We start from the raw sequence: 20,434 nt of genomic DNA, 5'->3' as shown, positions 1-20,434 counted from the left end.
ATGTTATAGAGCAGGAGGAGTTAAGCAGATTGTACATAGTGTCCTATCTGCAGTCAGCATGTTATACAGTAGGAGCTGAGCAAATTGTACAGTGTCCTATTTGCAGGCAGCATGTTATAGAGCAGGAGGAGCTGAGCAGATTGCAGGCAGCGTGTTATAGAGCAGAAGGAGCTAAGTGGACTGTACAGTGTCCTATTTGCAGGCAGCATGCTATAGATTGCCCTAGCTGCCCGATATTGCATTGGCATTGCAGACACAGACACACACGGCACTGTTGTGGCCGTCATTGTCTAAGTGTATCCTGTTATGCCTCTGATGACGCATCGATCAGTAGGGTCGATGCCGAAACGCGTCCGGCAGGGACATAATTGAGACAGACCTACTATATACAATACTGATAATAGGTGTTACCGCGGGAAGCTAACCTGTGCTCCTGTGATTGCGCCTACTTGTTTCTTGGTGCATGTTATCGGACTTCGGTTGGCACATATGTGTTGGGATTGCCACCTGAAGGTGCACCATGAAATGCCTGAATGAGTACTTATGGCTATTTCTAGCAGACTTTTAATGATATTTTGAAGGAAGATATTAAAGACTTTTAACCGTTCTAATCAGGCAGATAATTCTTGTGACAGCAGGACATGAACCGTGTATTAATAATACTCTTAGCATGTTATAGAGCAGGAGGAGCTGAGCAGATAGTGGCCCTATCTGCAGGAAGCATGTTATAGAGCAGGAGGAGCTGAGCAGATTGTACATCGTGTCTTATCTAGAGGCAGCATGTCATAGAGCAGGAGGAGCGGAGCAGATTGTACATCGTGTCTTATCTAGAGGCAGCATGTTATAGAGCAGGAGGAGCTGAGCAGATTGTACATCGTGTCTTATCTAGAGGCAGCATGTCATAGAGCAGGAGGAGCGGAGCAGATTGTACATCGTGTCTTATCTAGAGGCAGCGTGTTATAGAGCAGGAGGAGCGGAGCAGATAGTACATAGAACATATATAACAGACCATATTGTAACGTCGTATCATTTCCCTGACTCATCCAGAACACAATCCTTCGCTTTCCCCTGTACTTGATGATTCATGGCCGCTCACACTTAATCTGCAGCGCTTTATAATGTGTCTCTGTTGAATGTTACTATAATCTACGTTGTGTTTGTTTCCTATAAATTGGAGCCATTAAGCCGCCTTCCCTGACAGCGCGTCCTACCCCAGACACCGCGTCCTCGCAGCCATTAACCTCACACGTGCCAGGCCCGGATTCTCCATTAATTTATAGGCGGACGCATCGTACACAGATTTATTCTCATAAATACAAAACTAGAAAAAGATAATTCAGACTCCGGCCACGTCACTGGGTTTTGCAGTCCACGTCGCCGTCGTTACTGGACTTCATGGACTTCAGTTCTTTCTGCAGTTCTTCCTCCACAGCGAGAATCTCCTTTGGTTTCTGATACTGTGAAAGGGATGATGGGAGATATTAATGCGTCTTCGTCACGGGCAGTAGAATGGATACGGTCACGTTTGTGTCATGTAATGGATCAGACTAAGCTGCTATACCGTGAGTAACCTGTAGACAGGAGTGGCGCTATTTACAGTGTGAAATGCTTTCAGTGCCAAACGGGCAATTAATTGGAATTTGGAACTTAGGAGGTCTTAACCCTTACCATTCTCTAGTCAGGCTGCTAGTAATTACAGAACAGCAGGAAAGAGCCTATTTCTTTGGTGGGAGAATTCTGGACACATAGCAAAATCCCCCAAACAGCAATGCAAGTCATCCGCATGAAGTCACTGAACATATGGGCCGCACATCTGCACTTTTGGTAGCGAATCACTAAACCTGTGATTCGCAGTGAACCTGTCACCACGTTTAACCCCTGTGTAACAAAGGTAAGAAGTGTTTGGTGTGGGAGGAGCACTAGAACCCGCCCAGATTGTGAAGTCAGTGGTCCCTCCCTTCCCCCTATGATGGGTGTGGCCTTGAATTCATCGTTATTCTACAAACGAATAAAGCAGAATACAGCAAAGCCCAAGCGTATAGGACTGCACACCTGTCATTCCCATCATCCCCTGGGTAGAATTATGCTAAAAAGGCATCTGCTGGGGGTCGGTAACATTCTTCTTCCTGTCTGTGTCTCCCGATACCAGAGACAAAGGATTTGCTGCTATAACCTGTGATTGGCTGAGTGGCCTCCTCTAGTGCTTCCTGTATAGTGGGCCACGCCCAGGAAGTGGCGTGCAGTGACCAGTAGTAACTGTACACACAGGGTTACTATGTCACCTGCCCCAGCACACTTTTGCATCGCTGGTCACCCCTTTGTCAATACTTACAGTTATAATTAAAGTGTTGTTCGCATGGGCAAAACTTAGGGCGTTGCCGTCCAGTTCTATCTGGCATCGGTCTAGGTCCGGGATAGAAAACTTCTTATAATACCTGAGGAAAATATAAAGCAGGAGGTCAGAAGAAGATCAGGGGCTTTGTAAGGCCAGGTTTACTCCAGGTGAGCTGAGTGTGCATGTATGTTGGGGAGACAAGTGGTCACAAATGTAGGGACAACCTTGAAGGAAATCCACCATCATGATTAACCATGGACATTACTCATAGACCCAGGCACTGTGACTGTGGTAACCTCCTATATTTGTTATCCATGGCCTCCTTTCATCTAAAATCAACTTTTACAATTATGCTGTTCCTTCAGCTTGTCCGTTCTCTCTCTCTCTGCCTGCTGTAATCTTACACAGTGCACAGCAGCACAGAGGGGCTCTGGTAACATCCCCGGGACCTCTTCTAGCACATTAGCAGAATTTTAAAAAGTTGAATTTAAGAAATTAGAGGCCATGGATAACAAATCTAATTAGATGACCCCATTCATGGTGCTTGGATCTATGAGTAAGTGTCTCTGGTTTATCTTGATGGATGTTAATGGTAGATTTCCTTTATGCCACATTCACATTTACAATGTGTTAACATCAGATTTTCATAATGTTAATTCATTTATGTATATGCCTTGTAAGCACAATGTACACATCTTGTAATGTAGACATAACATGTGACAGCAGCCTTACTGTTAGTCCATCCTGATGATTTTCCTCTACACTTGCAGTCCTGTAGCATAACAAAGCATGGCATAGCATCCTTATGTGCATGACATGTACAGACCCCCCCCCCCCCCCCCCGCTCCCTGTGTATACTGGGACTAATAGGAATCTCAGCAAGTGACTGGTGGTTCCCTCGCGTTTGTGGTATCAGACGTGGAGGAAGATATTTTAGACAGCTGATAGGTCTGCGATTTCTCAAAGAGGGTGAAAGTGGGGGCGGCCATGTGGTAAGAATGTCTCCACCACATACCAAGACGCTGCAAAGTCATCGCCGACTAAGACACCTCCAGAGCTGGACGCATCGTGCTTCAACACCCAACACGCTCCACTTCTCAAACCTTTTCACTTTAGTCACTTTGAATCCAAATCGTAAAGTTTGTAAAATTCTGCTAGTAACTGTGCCCCATGGACCTAACAGTGCAGTGTGTACTAAGAATGGTGCAAACTTCCCTAAGTGTGGCTCCCTGTGTATAATCCAGGATTTCTGGTGCACATTCTTCATGAATCTGGCCCGACAGAGTCTGACACTTTTTTTATGGTCTATCTTTAACATGAGGCTGCGACACACTTTTGTCTGACTTTGCATGTAAAATCTGGCGCATGGTCCGACTGAGCACCGGAAAACCCCCTAATTTGTGTGTCATGATGACTGCTCCACAAAAGGGTCCATGCGGCACAAATGTGGCGCAGACACTTCTTAAATACCTGTGCAAGCAGTTTCCACTAAAAGGAACGACAGAAAACTGGCAAACGGCCCTTAGTAAATGTGCTCCAATAGTCTAGACTTAGACAAAGGTTGATTTATTTCCTTGTATTGTTACACCGCACCTATCTATTCTTATATAGGGGAGATGTATCATACACTGGCTCCCTGTGCGCCACCGAATGATAAAGCCCCGCCCCCTGGTGGATATATCATGATGTATCTGCCGGCCGCGCTAGTGGACAGAACTACGCCAGGTCTGACCTGGAAACCGGAACTGGTAGAAGACATAGGTGGATTTATTTCCTTAAATTGTTAGAAAGCCCCCATATATTCTTACATAGAGGGAGATGTGTGTCGCTGTATGATAAAGCCCTCCCCTCCCCGCCCGACGCCATGCAGGATACATCATAAGGCTTAGACCTGCCGGCTGCGCTGGCCGACAAAACTACTTTGTGTAAAAACCTGCAAATGTTTAGCAGTGAAGGTGCGCAGGATTTTAGGAAGAGCAGGAACAACCCCTTGCCTCCCTTGGCGACCCTAGCCCCTTTCAGGCTCACACGGTGTGGAGGTGGCGTAGTCGCATAATTCATCACAGTGCACCAGAGCCGTCCTGTGCAAAAGATGCTTAAAGGGGGTTTCCAGCTTCCCAGTCCATGCAACACATCCTCAGACACACTTGGCTGGACTGAAAGGCTGCAGCAGTCCCAGGACTCTCCATCTAGCTGGGATTTTCACTAGAGTGACTAGAGGAGAAGTTGGGGAACCAGCAAAGCCTATTTGATATAGTGATATTTGGGACCAGTGCTCCATAAATACCCATTTCTCTTTAAACTAGGCTGTGTTTGGAGTTCTCAGCCCCACAAACACCCTTGGTCAGATTGAAACCCAGAACTCCATACAAGGTAACAAGACTAAACCTCTTTAAAGGGATTTTCCCACAAAACAAGTTTAATTTGCTGACCAGTGGGGGTCTCAGTGATGGGACCCCCAAAGATCACGAGAATGAGGGTCCAATGTACCCCCGTCGGGCCCCTTGTCGCTCCCCAAGAGCGGAGCAGCCGGTCACGCATGGCCAGACTGCCATGTTCAGCTATGGAGCTCACGGAGACTGCTGAGCGCCCTGTGGATAGGGACGAACATGTTTTATGGGAAACCCCTTTAACGTTATTTTGGTCCAATGCCAGATTACCAAACATTCAAGTCCATTTATCAGAGATAAAATTATTTTCCTTAATTTTGTATAATTTTCAGCATTTCCTAGAGAAATGGGTTGTCCGCTGCCGCCATGCGATACAGATTTTTTTTAATATATTAATAAATGTCAAAATTTGTCTAAATGGAATAAACGAAGAGAGAAGAGAAAGAGACTGGGTGCAGAATGTGCTCCGACAGAGATTAAAGTCTCCTGTGATGTAGCTGCTCTTGGTATTTGGCAAAAGGTGGCAGACATGGATAATAAGGGAGATGTCAAAGGTTAAACAGCAGAGATTAGATGAACACAAAGACATGTTAAAGAAGTGTTAACTCCTCAATGATAGATAAAAAGACTATACAAAGTGCAGAACTTTGGATGGGACAGGGAGGAACTCAGCGAGTAATCCAGTGACTGAGTGTTCCTTACAATGGATGTATCTGGGACATTGTTGGAGCTGATAACGTGCAGCACACGAGAGGTGCCGGGACACGCCGAGCGCCTGACACTCCACCAGCCGCTATTAGTCAGGGAGATTTCCCTGCAAAGCAAGTTCTAGCAAGAAGACAGAAAACCTAACACCCCCACCAGACCCTCACTATCAAAGGTGGTCCGGATCAGAACTTGATAAGATTCTATCAGGTGCATGATGAGGCCCCTACTGACCACAGCAGCTCTCACTCACAAACGTATTATAGTGAAGAGGATAATAAATGGTTATTTCACACCTTTATCTCCTGCTACATATACAATATACAGACGAAACTCCCACAGAGTGTGAGCTCTTATAGTCAGTGCCCTCTCTCCTGTAGAGTGTGAGCTCTTATAGTCAGTGCCCTCTCTCCTGTAGAGTGTGAGCTCTTATAGTCAGTGCCCTCTCTCCTGTAGAGTGTAAGCTCTTATAGTCAGTGCCCGCTCTCCTGTAGAGTGTAAGCTCTTATAGTCAGTGCCCTCTCTCCTGTAGAGTGTGAGCTCTTATAGTCAGTGCCCTCTCTCCTGTAGAGTGTGAGCTCTTATAGTCAGTGCCCTCTCTCCTGTAGAGTGTAAGCTCTTATAGTCAGTGCCCGCTCTCCTGTAGAGTGTAAGCTCTTATAGTCAGTGCCCGCTCTCCTGTAGAGTGTAAGCTCTTATAGTCAGTGCCCTCTCTCCTGTAGAGTGTAAGCTCTTATAGTCAGTGCCCGCTCTCCTGTAGAGTGTAAGCTCTTATAGTCAGTGTCCTCTCTCCTGTAGAGTGTAAGCTCTTATAGTCAGTGTCCTCTCTCCTGTAGAGTGTAAGCTCTTATAGTCAGTGGCCTCTCTCTCCTGTAGAGTGTAAGCTCTTATAGTCGGTGCCCTCTCTCCTGTAGAGTGTAAGCTCTTATAGTCAGTGCCCTCTCTCCTGTAGAGTATAAGCTCTTATAGTCGGTGCCCTCTCTCCTGTAGAGTGTAAGCTCTTATAGTCAGTGCCCGCTCTCCTGTAGAGTGTAAGCTCTTATAGTCAGTGCCCGCTCTCCTGTAGAGTGTAAGCTCTTATAGTCAGTGCCCTCTCTCCTGTAGAGTGTAAGCTCTTATAGTCAGTGCCCTCTCTCCTGTAGAGTGTAAGCTCTTATAGTCAGTGTCCTCTCTCCTGTAGAGTGTAAGCTCTTATAGTCAGTGTCCTCTCTCCTGTAGAGTGTAAGCTCTTATAGTCAGTGCCCTCTCTCCTGTAGAGTGTAAGCTCTTATAGTCAGTGCCCTCTCTCCTGTAGAGTGTAAGCTCTTATAGTCAGTGCCCTCTCTCCTGTAGAGTGTAAGCTCTTATAGTCAGTGCCCTCTCTCCTGTAGAGTGTAAGCTCTTATAGTCAGTGCCCGCTCTCCTGTAGAGTGTAAGCTCTTATAGTCAGTGCCCGCTCTCCTGTAGAGTGTAAGCTCTTATAGTCAGTGCCCTCTCTCCTGTAGAGTGTAAGCTCTTATAGTCAGTGCCCTCTCTCCTGTAGAGTGTAAGCTCTTATAGTCAGTGCCCGCTCTCCTGTAGAGTGTAAGCTCTTATAGTCAGTGCCCTCTCTCCTGTAGAGTGTAAGCTCTTATAGTCAGTGCCCGCTCTCCTGTAGAGTGTAAGCTCTTATAGTCAGTGCCCTCTCTCCTGTAGAGTGTAAGCTCTTATAGTCAGTGTCCTCTCTCCTGTAGAGTGTAAGCTCTTATAGTCAGTGGCCTCTCTCTCCTGTAGAGTGTAAGCTCTTATAGTCGGTGCCCTCTCTCCTGTAGAGTGTAAGCTCTTATAGTCAGTGCCCTCTCTCCTGTAGAGTATAAGCTCTTATAGTCGGTGCCCTCTCTCCTGTAGAGTGTAAGCTCTTATAGTCAGTGCCCGCTCTCCTGTAGAGTGTAAGCTCTTATAGTCAGTGCCCGCTCTCCTGTAGAGTGTAAGCTCTTATAGTCAGTGCCCTCTCTCCTGTAGAGTGTAAGCTCTTATAGTCAGTGCCCTCTCTCCTGTAGAGTGTAAGCTCTTATAGTCAGTGTCCTCTCTCCTGTAGAGTGTAAGCTCTTATAGTCAGTGTCCTCTCTCCTGTAGAGTGTAAGCTCTTATAGTCAGTGCCCTCTCTCCTGTAGAGTGTAAGCTCTTATAGTCAGTGCCCTCTCTCCTGTAGAGTGTAAGCTCTTATAGTCAGTGCCCTCTCTCCTGTAGAGTGTAAGCTCTTATAGTCAGTGTCCTCTCTCCTGTAGAGTGTAAGCTCTTATAGTCAGTGTCCTCTCTCCTGTAGAGTGTAAGCTCTTATAGTCAGTGCCCGCTCTCCTGTAGAGTGTAAGCTCTTATAGTCAGTGTCCTCTCTCCTGTAGAGTGTAAGCTCTTATAGTCAGTGTCCTCTCTCCTGTAGAGTGTAAGCTCTTATAGTCAGTGGCCTCTCTCTCCTGTAGAGTGTAAGCTCTTATAGTCGGTGCCCTCTCTCCTGTAGAGTGTAAGCTCTTATAGTCGGTGCCCTCTCTCCTGTAGAGTGTAAGCTCTTATAGTCAGTGCCCGCTCTCCTGTAGAGTGTAAGCTCTTATAGTCAGTGTCCTCTCTCCTGTAGAGTGTAAGCTCTTATAGTCAGTGCCCTCTCTCGTGTAGAGTGTAAGCTCTTATAGTCAGTGCCCTCTCTCGTGTAGAGTGTAAGCTCTTATAGTCAGTGCCCTCTCTCGTGTAGAGTGTAAGCTCTTATAGTCAGTGCCCTCTCTCGTGTAGAGTGTAAGCTCTTATAGTCAGTGCCCTCTCTCGTGTAGAGTGTAAGCTCTTATAGTCAGTGCCCTCTCTCGTGTAGAGTGTAAGCTCTTATAGTCAGTGCCCTCTCTCGTGTAGAGTGTAAGCTCTTATAGTCAGTGCCCTCTCTCGTGTAGAGTGTAAGCTCTTATAGTCAGTGCCCTCTCTCGTGTAGAGTGTAAGCTCTTATAGTCAGTGCCCTCTCTCGTGTAGAGTGTAAGCTCTTATAGTCAGTGCCCTCTCTCGTGTAGAGTGTAAGCTCTTATAGTCAGTGCCCTCTCTCGTGTAGAGTGTAAGCTCTTATAGTCAGTGCCCTCTCTCCTGTAGAGTGTACTATCTTATAGTCAGTGACCTCACTCCTATAGAGTGTAAGCTCTTATAGTCAGTACCTCTCTCCTATAGAGTGTAAGCTCTTATAGTCAGTGGCCTCTCTCCTGTAGAGTGTAAGCTCTTATAGTCAATGCCCTCTCTCCTGTAGTGTGTACGCTCTTATAGTCAGTGGCCTCTTTCTCCTGTAGAGTATAAGCTCTTATAGTCAGTGGCCTCTCTCTCCTGTAGAGTATAAGCTCTTATAGTCAATGCCCTCTCTCCTGTAGAGTGTAAGCTTTTATAGTCAGTGCCCTCTCTCCTGTAGAGTGTAAGTTCTTATGGGCAGTGCCCTCTCTTCTGTAGAGTGTAAGCTCTTATGGCCAGTGCCCTTTCTCTCCTGTAGAGTGTAAACTCTTATAGTCAGTTCTTTTCTCCTGTAGAGTGTAAACTCTAATGGCCAGGGTCCTCTCTCCTGAAGAATGTAAGCTCTTACAGTCAGTGCCCTCTCTCCTGTAGAGTAGAAGCTCTTATAGTCAGTGCCCTCTCTCTTGTAGAGTGTGAGCTCTTATAGTCAGTGCCCTCTCTCCTGTAGAGTGTAAGCTCTTATAGTCGGTGCCCTCTCTCCTGTAGAGTGTAAGCTCTTATAGTCAGTGGCCTCTCTCTCCTGTAGAGTGTAAGCTCTTATAGTCGGTGCCCTCTCTCCTGTAGAGTGTAAGCTCTTATAGTCGGTGCCCTCTCTCCTGTAGAGTGTAAGCTCTTATAGTCGGTGCCCTCTCTCCTGTAGAGTGTAAGCTCTTATAGTCGGTGCCCTCTCTCCTGTAGAGTGTAAGCTCTTATAGTCAGTGCCCTCTCTCCTGTAGAGTGTAAGCTCTTATAGTCAGTGGCCTCTCTCTCCTGTAGAGTGTAAGCTCTTATAGTCGGTGCCCTCTCTCCTGTAGAGTGTAAGCTCTTATAGTCGGTGCCCTCTCTCCTGTAGAGTGTAAGCTCTTATAGTCGGTGCCCTCTCTCCTGTAGAGTGTAAGCTCTTATAGTCGGTGCCCTCTCTCCTGTAGAGTGTAAGCTCTTATAGTCGGTGCCCTCTCTCCTGTAGAGTGTAAGCTCTTATAGTCAGTGCCCTCTCTCCTGTAGAGTGTAAGCTCTTACAGTCAGTGCCCTCTCTCCTGTAGAGTGTAAGCTCTTATAGTCAGTGCCCTCTCTCCTGTAGAGTGTAAGCTCTAATGGGCAGTGCCCTCTCTCCTGTAGAGTGTAAGCTCTTATGGCCAGGTACCTACTTAAAGTGTAAGCTCTTGTTAACCTCAATCTCACTCTTTGCATGCCATTTTCTGTTTATCTGATTCTATTACTTGTTGTTTTGGGGGAAATAAAGATACTTGGAATTCATACAATATGAGCAATGGAATCGCGGCCATCCCTGGATTCACTATCTGTACTGGTAGAACAGATCATCACTTGTGCTGCGGCCTCTTCTCCAACAGCGCCCTCTATTGTTCTGTGGACAAATGTGCATGTCATATTTGTAGTAGTTGTTGCCCCTTCTTCACATGTAAATTATCAGAGCATATGCACATCATAGAAGTGTTCCCCCAGCTCAGAACCCAATACCCATTAACCCCTTCCAGCATTATATAACGTGTGATAGCAGCAGTTCCCACAACATGCTGTAATGTAGTGGCTGGACAGATGTTGAACCCCTCAGGTTCTGTGCTTAACATACAGAGGGGGTTCCCTCTAGAAGCCCATCTAAACCCCACCAAGTCAAAGATGTAACTATTTTGGAAGTTTGTATAATAAAAATCAAAATTTGCAACACAAACAGTGTGACTGTTTACAAATTTCTTACACTATAAGAATTTGGGACCCTCTCCAGAGCACCTGTGAAGTCCACCCAAGTTAGTGTGCAGCAGAAATCCTTTATTTATATAAAGGCATAACAATATCCTGCAAAAACCTATTAGTCCCGAGCAGTCTTGCAGGGCTTTTATCAAGTGTGACATGTATCCCTTTATCCACAGTATAGGAAAACAATGTATGATCTCAAGGGTCCGACAACCGTTACCCATGTGATCCGCAGAACAAGGGACCACAAGTGATGTGATGTAAACTGTAGTGTAGATTGAGCCTCACCGGTGTGAAGGAATAAACTGACCAAGATTTTATTGTGTTTCCTGCTCCTTGTGTACTCTTTTCATACCCTCCTCCCCTTTTATTCTTCTACGTATCATTCTTGTTCTTATTGAGGACCCTTTTGTAGACCCTGCGGGGTCACTGGGTCCTTGCTGTACCCCCTTTTTCATAAAACAAGTCGGAAGACAAGTGGTATTCATTTGCATGTCCTTTATTTTCCTGCATACATGTCTGTATGATAAGACTCACATTATTATATTGTACATTGTGGATATGCTGAGGACTGTGTTCCTAATTTCTACCCTTATTCTTATCATCAATAAATATATATATAAAAAAATATTTTATTGTGGATAGGAGCTGACTGCTGAGACCCCCCACCAATCACATGAACAGACCTGATTATGAGAACGAGGGTCCTGTCCTCACCAATTAATGGAGCAGTAGATGGAGCATGTGTCCTACCACACCATTCAATACCAGGGGAGTGTCAGAAACTGCCAAGCACTTTCAGACAGTGAATGGAAATGTTGGCGATATCTGAACGCTGTGTTCAGCAATTTCTGATACTCCCTTAGTATTGAATGGAGTGTATGACCCATACTTAACCTGTTGTTCCATTAATCAGTGATTAATTAATCAAATGATCAATCATTTAATTAATTAAATGATCAGCTCCAATAATAAGATTGTTATCCCCTATATTGCGGATATGGAATGCCAATCAAGTTTGCCAAGTTGCAGAAAACCAAGCATAACTAAAAAAAAAAAAAAAAAAAAAAAAAAAAAAAAAAAAAAAAAAAAGAGAGTGGGTGGCGAGATTTAAAAAATAAAAAAATAAAACAATAAGCTGTAATATTTCACTATGTGGTACTGTGTACAGAGGGAGTGTCTGGAGGGATAGATGAGGAGTGTGGAATAAGAGGCTTACTTCTTGTTAGTCGTCCGTACAATGCAGCATCGCTCCGCCTTGTCCACGCTCACGCTATAAACCTCCTTTGGATAAGGAAGATTACGGATTCTCCACTGAAAATTTGTTTTTGTATCCTTCCTCATGAAAACTGGCTAAAGGAGCAGAAACACTTCATGTTACGAAACTTTCAAGGTTTATTCCACAGACAGAACACAGACATTTACATTATGGATTCAGTAGAAAATGATGGGATGGAAGCGGAGAGGTGAACCCCCAAACTGGTCACATTGGGACTGTAGACAGTGTCCTTCATTCATTCTGAAATCTTGTCCCAGGTTTCTGTTATATTCACTTTACATAATCAATTTATGGTGTCAGAGGGACTTACATTTGAACTGTCTTCCTTTAAGAAATCTGGTTGCACGGCCACAACTATTGGGGAAGGAGCTTCACCGACTTCAATCTGCCACTGACCATACGCCCCCAGCGCAGACTTCTGTCTCCATTTTCTTACTGTGAACAAAACAGTCATAGGAACCACATTACAGAACTTATTTCTAGGAAGCAAATAAAGGAGATATTTTTGGTATCCTTCGTTACACTGAGTTGGGCCATCATGATGACCTAGCCATAGGACTGGGCATCAATATCAGATGGAAGTACAGCTCCACTATCTGTAGTTGCCAAGCTGTGTTATTACAGCCAAGTCCCAGCTCACTTGAGTTGCTTGGTTTAGCTACCATTCTCTAGAATGGGAGCTGGGATGCAGTAACCCAACCTGGCCACTTCACAGAGACTAGAGCTGTTATTCCACCAGCATTCTCTTTGTTGCTTTTAGCATTAAAATTAGTTGATCTGTGGCTTACCAACACCAGGATCTGATATTGCAGTGTTTCTATGTATATTTAAAGCATAAACTGTAAAGTTATAATGATTTTACCAAATTAATATATATAATTCCCCCTTTGAAAACAAACATACCAATGCCTACTTTGTGCTGTTTGTCCCTTTCTTTCCAAAGTTATGGCATTTTCTGTTCTGAAAGTGTTTGATAAAAATCTCTCACCAGATGGGAAGTGGGCTCAGACTAATGTCTGTCAGTCTGTGCCCTCAGGCTGAGGCCAGTTAGCTTGCCCACAGATCCCATGATGCCTTGTGTTCTCTCTCAAAATAATTTTGCATTAAATCCATTTAGTTTCCCACAAGTAAATCTACTGAACACTGCACAATGCACATACAGGAAATATATGGTGACTGCCTGGCGGCTTCCATCACATGGAGGAGCATAAGTAACCCAGTTACATGCAGTCTTTAGCCTGTGCTGTGTGAGCACTAAGGGTTCATAGCTTATGTGCCCAGTGCAGACAGTGTGGACTGCAAGATGGGGAAGGGGAGCAGCATAAGGAGAGAAGAGAGAGAGAAAATTCTGTAGAATCATAGACTGGGATGCAGCGACTTATAGGGAACAGGGGAGATCTTGTACCTCACTATTCTGTACAGCAGACATCAGAATCCAGTCTTGAACACATCTAGCTCGGCTACATACACAGAGAAAGCTCTGTCACATGACCTCCCTCTGTGAGCAGGGAGAAGTAGCTCCTCTCCTCCCAGGAGTCCATAGAATTTGTAGAGTTTGTTTGTACTATGGACTCCAGGGCTTATCAGCACAGGGAGAGGAAGAAGCTACTGCAGCACTCAGATAATGTGAGGGGGATAGCAAAGAAACCGCTGGATATAGGAAATAAAGATAATAAGCAAAGTTGTTTTACACCCCAAGAGCTATTGATTTGTGGGGAAAAAAGAAAAACTTGAAAGTTGCTCCGGCCCGTGTTGCTTTTATTCAATTTTATACATCCTATACAATAAAAACCAATTTTACGATCAGTCCGTACATCTGGCACCTTCTGACCGACCAGCTGCTCTCCATTTCTATATGCCCAAGACCAGGCCTCATATAAGGCGAGGTACACTTGAGCAGTTTCTTTTCCGCTTTTTCGATTACCAGGCCAGTCACCTTGAGATTCATCTCAGGTTTCCTCACCCAGCCAAAATGCTGCCATCTCCAGGATCTGATATTAAACATTGCCAAGAATGGGTAGGTCATCAAGAGATACATAGGATAGAAGAACCAATAGAAATTGCTCCTAGTCCTGCTTGGCAGTGCAGCTGAGAAGACCATGGTCGCTTTCCACCAACTAGCCGCAATATGTTGACATTTTATTTGTACATACGAGCTGACAAAAGCTGCAAAAAGAATCTATTTTACAACGTATTGACACCTGAATTTTGGGACTGGATTGCATCCTCCATTTTTTTTTAATTGTGGTAGCCATCCCTTTAATCTAGTGTTATTAAAGTACTATAATGGGCTCAGACTAGGACTATAAGCGAGTCTTCTTACCCAACAGTTCATGCGTCTTATGATCATATTCTTCCACCATTTCTTTTCCATCAGAAAACAGATAATGCACTTTTCTTCTTCCTGTAGAGAAAACATACAAAAAATAAAGAGTGTAAAACTCTAAAACTGAAATATAAAGCTGCTTTTTTTTTTTTTTTTACCGTGTATAGTCATTTGGTACAACTAACTGGGAGATGACAATACATGGTACTGTATGGTACTGTTTGGATTGTATAGCTATTGGGGTGCATTGGCTTACATACATTCATATACCTTGGTAGTGCCTGTCCTACACAATTTGGGTCTAAATACATGGTTATGACGAGATTCTCTTGGTGTGGAGAATGTATGAAATCACTACAGTAACACATCAGGACAATGTGAAAATGTACTGCAACAAATGGGTAAATGAGTGCATGTCCTGGTCCATACGCTTCCCTCTAAAATCAGAAGTCAATCCCATCAAAGGCAAGTAAAACGATTCTCTGCTATTTATATACATCTGGTTCTGTAGAAGTCAATGAATGCAGCCTGGTCTTGCAGAGATGCAATGTGTGAACAGGGTTTTATAAACTTTATCACCTCTGTGATATTCAAGTTTTTCTACTAACTTTTGGGATGAAAGTGACCCCATCAATGAGTAAATATATTGGCTCAATACGGCTGTTCAGGGGATTCAGGGATCTTTAAACAGTGGTGCTCATCAACTGCCCAGGACTGCCCATCTACCATCAAAATCCATGATGATAAGCCAGGGAAATATCTCATAGATCCATGGACCGTGACTGTGGTAATCTTTCTATATTTGTTATCCATGGCCTCCTTTCTTCTAAACTCAACAATAATTATGCTGATGAGTCATGTTACGTGTTACCAGTTCCTTTGCTGAAGTAAAATTACATCAGAGGAAAACGGGAAGTGCTGAGTCCTGTGAAGCTACAGCGTGGAGGAGCTCCGGTATCACCCCCCCCCCCCCCAGAACCCTTCTGGCTTATTAGTAAAATTTTAGATCTCTATTTTAAAAAGAAGGAGGCTATGGATAACAGATGTAAGATTACCACAGTCACGATGCGAGATCTATGAGTAAGTGCCCTTGGTTCATCATGCTGGATTTTCATGGTAGATTTCCTCTAAAGGTTGTGTTATCAGCCACTAAGAAACCAGAACTCAGGAGATCTGTAAGCAGATTTTTACCAGATAAAAAACACCTCCCCCCAGCCATGTGAAAATGAGCAGAGAAGAGTCATATTTTGCCCTATTTTGAGAGGAGTCACATTTTAGGCCTCATTTACATGGCTGTCTGGGAGGATGTATATGCGGCCGTATATACGTCCCCATAGATGGCAATGGCGGTTCAGCAGCAGTACTGTGTGTGGTAATGATCCGCGCAGTACATGGCGAAAAAATAGAGCATGCTCTATCTTTCCCTGTGTCTACGGCCGTGTTACACTTTTTTCTATGGAGGGGTCACCACCTCCTCCTCCTCCACTCCAGCACACAGCTGTATGCCCGCCCGGCAGCATATGGCTGTCTGAATGTACCCTAAAAGACAGTAGGGGGAGGTGGGGGCTAGTCAATTCAGATCCCCCTAACTTTGGTTCTATAGCAACTAGAAACATACTGGTGACATTTTTTTTAAAAAAAAAAGATACTACTCTCATCTTTCAGATTACATCAGGCTTAGGGTTCTGTGAGCTATAGAATCAGAGACAGGCGGATAAAAAAAATAGGAGGGAAATCTTTTTATGCACCTTACATTTCCAACTATTTCTTTAGCTGTCTAGATCTTTGGTTCTGTATATCACAGGACCACATGCCTGATGCTATCTGAACGATTAGATTATGATCTTTCTAGGTGCTATAGACCTGACGGTACGGCACTCCACCTGTCGCTTCCCAACTGGACTCACTCCAGGTAAAATATGACTCTTCTCTGCTAATTCTCACATGATTTTGGTGGATTTATTTTTTTAGGTAAATGTAGGAGATTTCACATAAAAGAGGGAATTCTAGAAAGGACATTGTAGGTTACTCTATAAGAAGTTCAGTCGAATGAGCAGTAACGAAGGAATATAGCGAGGTGGGGGCTTACACCTTATGCTCTATATTGGGAGCCATAGTGTCTTGGCTATGTAAAATTTGACCCGAATTATCGACATCACTGCCATACGCTTAGGACTGGATTTGTAGACCTAAAAAAAAGACGCTCAAATACGTCCACATTGGGTCTAATCCGGATGAAAAATAAAAGTTCCCCTTATAGACCAATAAGATTGCGGCTCTCATTTCTCAGAAGCTCTTTAGAAAATGAAAGCTGCAGTCTGATTGGCTCGAGGTTTCCCCTACTCTACACAAAACACAGTGTCCCCTGGGGATGTTATAGAGCAGGGCTGCCCCCGGCCAAGCTCTGCTCTGTACAAGGAGGGAGGATAGCAGTCACCGTCTTGTAGGATGCACGTCTTCTTAGCTGCCCGCAGATTCTCCAGCCAGTGCTGCACCGCCATCTTGGACGACCCACTCGCCTGTCACAGCGTCATTACTATGGCAACCAGCGCGGCCCCATCACCCAGGCCGTTAATAACTCCGGTGACCCGCCATTACAAGTTCCGGGTCAGCCGGAAGCGGCAGTGACCGAGAGAAATAATCCCTGCTGCCCCAGAGTTGTAGGTAATAAGTGATCAGGGGGAGAGGAGGGGTGTGCAGGGCATGCTGGGAGTTGTAGTGTGAGGCAATAGTATCTGTATGGCATGCTGGGAGTTGTAGTGTGAGGCAATAGTATCTGTATGGCATGCTGGGAGTTGTAGTGTGAGGCAATAGTATCTGTATGGCATGCTGGGAGTTGTAGTGGGAGGCAATAGTATCTGTATGGCATGCTGGGGGTTGTAGTGGGAGGCAATAGTATCTGTATGGCATGCTGGGGGTTGTAGTGGGAGGCAATAGTATCTGTATGGCATGCTGGGGGTTGTAGTGTGAGGCAATAGTATCTGTATGGCATGCTGGGGGTTGTAGTGTGAGGCAATAGTATCTGTAGGGCATGCTGGGGGTTGTAGTGTGAGGCAATAGTATCTGTAGGGCATGCTGGGGGTTGTAGTGTGAGGCAATAGTATCTGTAGGGCATGCTGGGGGTTGTAGTGTGAGGCAATAGTTTCTGTAGGGCATGTTGGGGGTTGTAGTGTGAGGCAATAGTATCTGTATGGCCTGCTGGGGGTTGTAGTGTGAAGCAATAGTATCTGTATGGCCTGCTGGGGGTTGTAGTGTGAGGCAATAGTATCTGTATGGCCTGCTGGGGGTTGTAGTGTGAGGCAATAGTATCTGTAGGGCATGCTGGGGGTTGTAGTGTGAGGCAATAGTATCTGTAGGGCATGCTGGGGGTTGTAGTGTGAGGCAATAGTATCTGTAGGGCATGCTGGGGGTTGTAGTGTGAGGCAATAGTATCTGTAGGGCATGCTGGGGGTTGTAGTGTGAGGCAATAGTATCTGTAGGGCATGCTGGGGGTTGTAGTGTGAGGCAATAGTATCTGTATGGCATGCTGGGGGTTGTAGTGTGAGGCAATAGTATCTGTATGGCATGCTGGGGGTTGTAGTGTGAGGCAATAGTATCTGTAGGGCATGCTGGGGGTTGTAGTGTGAGGCAATAGTATCTGTAGGGCATGCTGGGGGTTGTAGTGTGAGGCAATAGTATCTGTAGGGCATGCTGGGGGTTGTAGTGTGAGGCAATAGCATCTGTATGGCATGCTGGGAGTTGTAGTGTGAGGCAATAGTATCTGTATGGCATGCTGGGAGTTGTAGTGTGAGGCAATAGTTTCTGTATGGCATGCTGGGAGTTGTCGCGTCGGCGCCTGAAGGGCATGCTGAGAGTTGTAGTGTGAATTAGAGGCATCTGTACGGCATGCTGGCAGTTGTAGTGTGAAGCAGAGGCATCTGTACGGCATGCTGGGAGTTGTAGTGTGAAGCAGCGGCATGTGTAAGGCATGCTGGGAGTTGTAGTGTGAAACAAGTTCTTTCAAAGATATGACGATTGTTGTGTAGCACCGCTCACTAGACTTCTATGGAGTGGGCCACATCACTTCATTCCGATGCAGAAATTGGAGTAAAACGTGGCATGCCCCCTTTATTCCCATCATGTTCCCCTTCCCAGACTTGTAAAGGGATTTTACTTTACACATTTTTGGCCGCTCACAGTCCAAGTACCCTGTCCTGAAAGCCAAGGTGTTCAGCAGCAGCTGCTTCATGGCCAATTATATGTTCAGATCAAATTTCCAAACATGGCTGCTCACTGACAACTACTGATTTATAGCCATGGTCTCTGACTTACAGGTGCAGTCACACGTCCCACTAGTGTTGTGTTTCTCCTGCTTTTGAGAAACTCTCAGAATGTCCCCGTCATAAACATAAGTATAATACAGTTATCTGGTAAACACTTAGTAACTGTGTAAATAAATTGCATTAATAATTTCACATCACATTTTCCTCCACACACACACTGGCCGTGTCCATAGACATGTACTGGCAGGTGGGGGGAGGGGGCTCCTTTTTGCCTCCGGTTAATAGCGGTTAGTTATTCATCCCGGAAGAAACTACATCAAACACAATAAAGCCTCCTTTACAACCAATTTGCACCCAACTTTAAAGTTGATTTTCTTGGTGATGCCATCACGCTGAGCCATGAAAGAAACACGGTCTGGAAGCTTCTTCACAATTACTGGTATAAGTTTATTAGGTCACTTTCTACGGATAGGTTTCCTTTTAATTACAGATATGTAGTCACAGTTCTACTCTTTGTAATGAAAACAGTAAGATGTCTCGTCAGCACCAACAACTTGCCATCCTCTGTGCTGCACTGCATACTAGGAGAGAGTGTTTCTAGTATCAGTCTTGTGTGCGGTGGGCATCATGGACACTTTTGATCCATGTCACTCCTGTGGCTGCCCCTGCGCTTCTCCTCACCCTAATTATGCACTGCTCCAGCATTGTCCTGCCCAGCATAAGCCGAGACTATGTAATCACTGTGTTGTCCCTGACAGGCAGAACTAATCAATTGCTGCACCATCCCCCAGCTGCCGTATAAGGCCAAATGTTTTCCATTGCAATTTTTGTGTCTCTTTCTAGAGTGCGTGTGCATGGAACCAAGAGGGATAGTGAAATCTTTCCCTAAAGTAAAACGGGCAAGAGAAAGCAGTGACCCCAAAGAAGACACCAAGAAGATCAAGGCAGATGTTGGTATTCAGGGTAAGCAAGTCAGTATAGTAGCATTTATAATAAGTTGTGTCTGGATGTATATGTATCACATTAACCAGGGACTGGCCAAATACTTCCTTAACTGTTTGTATCTCCGGTTCTGTAGCATACAGAAAGATGAGATTGTTATCTTTATGCCAAAATTATAGTGGTACCATAGAGCCAAAGATGGGGGCATCTGAAGTGACACTGCCCTTCCAGCCCTAAAGGAAATCTACTATTTGCTTTTATGCCTTATGAACCAAACATACCTTGAGAATGATGTGGCTACAGTGATGCAGAAATATATCTTGTTTAATCTCTGAACTGGTTTTGCTGAAAAAACAATTATAAAATTATGATAATGAGGCTCTGTCACTCCTGTGGCTGCCAATTCGCTTCTCCTCACCCTAATTATGCACTGCTCCAGCATTGTCCTGGCCAGCATAAGCCGAGACTATGTAATCACTGTGTTGTCCCTGACAGGCAGAAGTAATCAATTGCTGCACCATCCCACAGCTGCCATATGAGTCGTCCAGCTCAGGTTGATTAGTCGTCTCTGAAGAGTTCAGTATTGTGTTTATGTACGGCAGCCAGCCTGCACCCAGCTTTCTCAAGGTCCTGAATTGTATAATAGTTTTTTGAGAAAAACCACTTGGTTCAGTTATTAAACAAGATATATTTCTGCATCAGTGTCGCTACAGCATTCTCAAGGTACGTTTTGTTCACAATGTACAACCAAATGGTAGATTTCCTTCCTTCTCAGCTCACTTGTGTGTGATTTTGGAGAGTATTTTTTTAAAGGTAAAAAGATGAGGTTTATCATAAGAGTGAATTCCAGAAAAACCTGCAGGGGCTGGTAGTTTAGTTTCCCTTTTACAAAGTGTTCAATGAAACAGGAGTTGGAAGTGTTATAACATTTTCAACCTTCCCATATATCTCATCTTATTTTTATTACCTATATAGGAAAATGTTTTGCCGGAGTCCACGCTTACGTTCTCCCTGCTGGGATCGGCCAAGCCAGATCAGGGATATTTCAGAAACAGATTGTGCAGAATGGTGGTCAGGTCTACGGCCAGTTTTTCCCTGAGGTGACACATGTTATAGTGGATGAAGGAATGGACTGTGACCGTGCCTTTCGGTTGTTGAAGTTGCAAAAGCTTCCAGCAGGTGTGCAGCTTGTGAAGTGCAGCTGGTTAAGCTTGTGTATTCAAGAAAAGAAGATTGTCAACACAGCGGGATACAGCATCTTCATCTCCGAGAAGTAAGTTCTAGTACTACTAC

General features: G+C 44.8%; 2 protein-coding genes across 5 annotated transcripts in view; one reads left to right on the top strand and one right to left on the bottom strand.

Annotated features, from left to right (window-relative positions):
• Positions 1 to 1,287: 1,287 nt before the first annotated feature.
• Positions 1,288 to 16,513, bottom strand: DPCD (deleted in primary ciliary dyskinesia homolog (mouse)). 2 transcript variants are annotated; one of them, XM_072131178.1, is made up of 6 exons: positions 16,375 to 16,513; positions 13,935 to 14,015; positions 11,922 to 12,046; positions 11,552 to 11,685; positions 2,333 to 2,435; positions 1,288 to 1,457 (listed from the first exon to the last, which is right to left on the bottom strand). In XM_072131178.1, the coding sequence occupies exons 1-6, from the start codon at positions 16,436 to 16,438 to the stop codon at positions 1,353 to 1,355; spliced, it is 612 nt and encodes a 203-aa protein (XP_071987279.1). In that variant the 5' UTR covers positions 16,439 to 16,513; the 3' UTR covers positions 1,288 to 1,352. The 2 variants fall into 2 exon arrangements, with proteins under 2 accessions (XP_071987279.1, XP_071987280.1); XM_072131179.1 differs by lacking the exons at positions 1,288 to 1,457; positions 2,333 to 2,435 and adding an exon at positions 9,859 to 9,985.
• POLL (DNA polymerase lambda) overlaps positions 16,476 to 20,434 on the top strand; it is a 17,935-nt gene continuing 13,976 nt past the window's right edge. The window contains exons 1-3 of one of the 3 annotated variants that reach the window (XM_072131176.1): positions 16,476 to 16,597; positions 19,043 to 19,162; positions 20,117 to 20,414. In XM_072131176.1, coding sequence (XP_071987277.1) covers positions 19,054 to 19,162; positions 20,117 to 20,414 — 407 coding nt within the window. In that variant the 5' untranslated portion in view covers positions 16,476 to 16,597; positions 19,043 to 19,053. Of the gene's footprint in view, positions 16,602 to 19,042; positions 19,163 to 20,116; positions 20,415 to 20,434 lie in introns of all 3 variants that reach the window. The other 2 variants (XM_072131177.1, XM_072131175.1) reach the window with 2 other exon arrangements.

This window comes from Engystomops pustulosus, chromosome 11, assembly GCF_040894005.1.
Source record: "Engystomops pustulosus chromosome 11, aEngPut4.maternal, whole genome shotgun sequence".
Classification (NCBI taxonomy): domain Eukaryota; kingdom Metazoa; phylum Chordata; class Amphibia; order Anura; family Leptodactylidae; genus Engystomops; species Engystomops pustulosus.
The sequence above is the reverse complement of the archived record's forward strand: the minus strand, read 5'-3'. Positions and strand labels throughout refer to the sequence as shown.

Bases quoted from the DNA above. Each gene is read 5' to 3' on its own strand.
- DPCD (XM_072131178.1), bottom strand. From the start codon at position 16,438: ATGGCGGTGCAGCACTGGCTGGAGAATCTGCGGGCAGCTAAGAAGACG. The intron at 12,047-13,934 runs GTAAGAAGACTC...TTTTGTTCACAG, and splicing joins TAAGACGCATGAACTGTTGG to TAAGAAAATGGAGACAGAAG. The intron at 2,436-11,551 runs GTAAGCCTCTTA...TATTTTCCTCAG, and splicing joins GTACGGACGACTAACAAGAA to GTATTATAAGAAGTTTTCTA.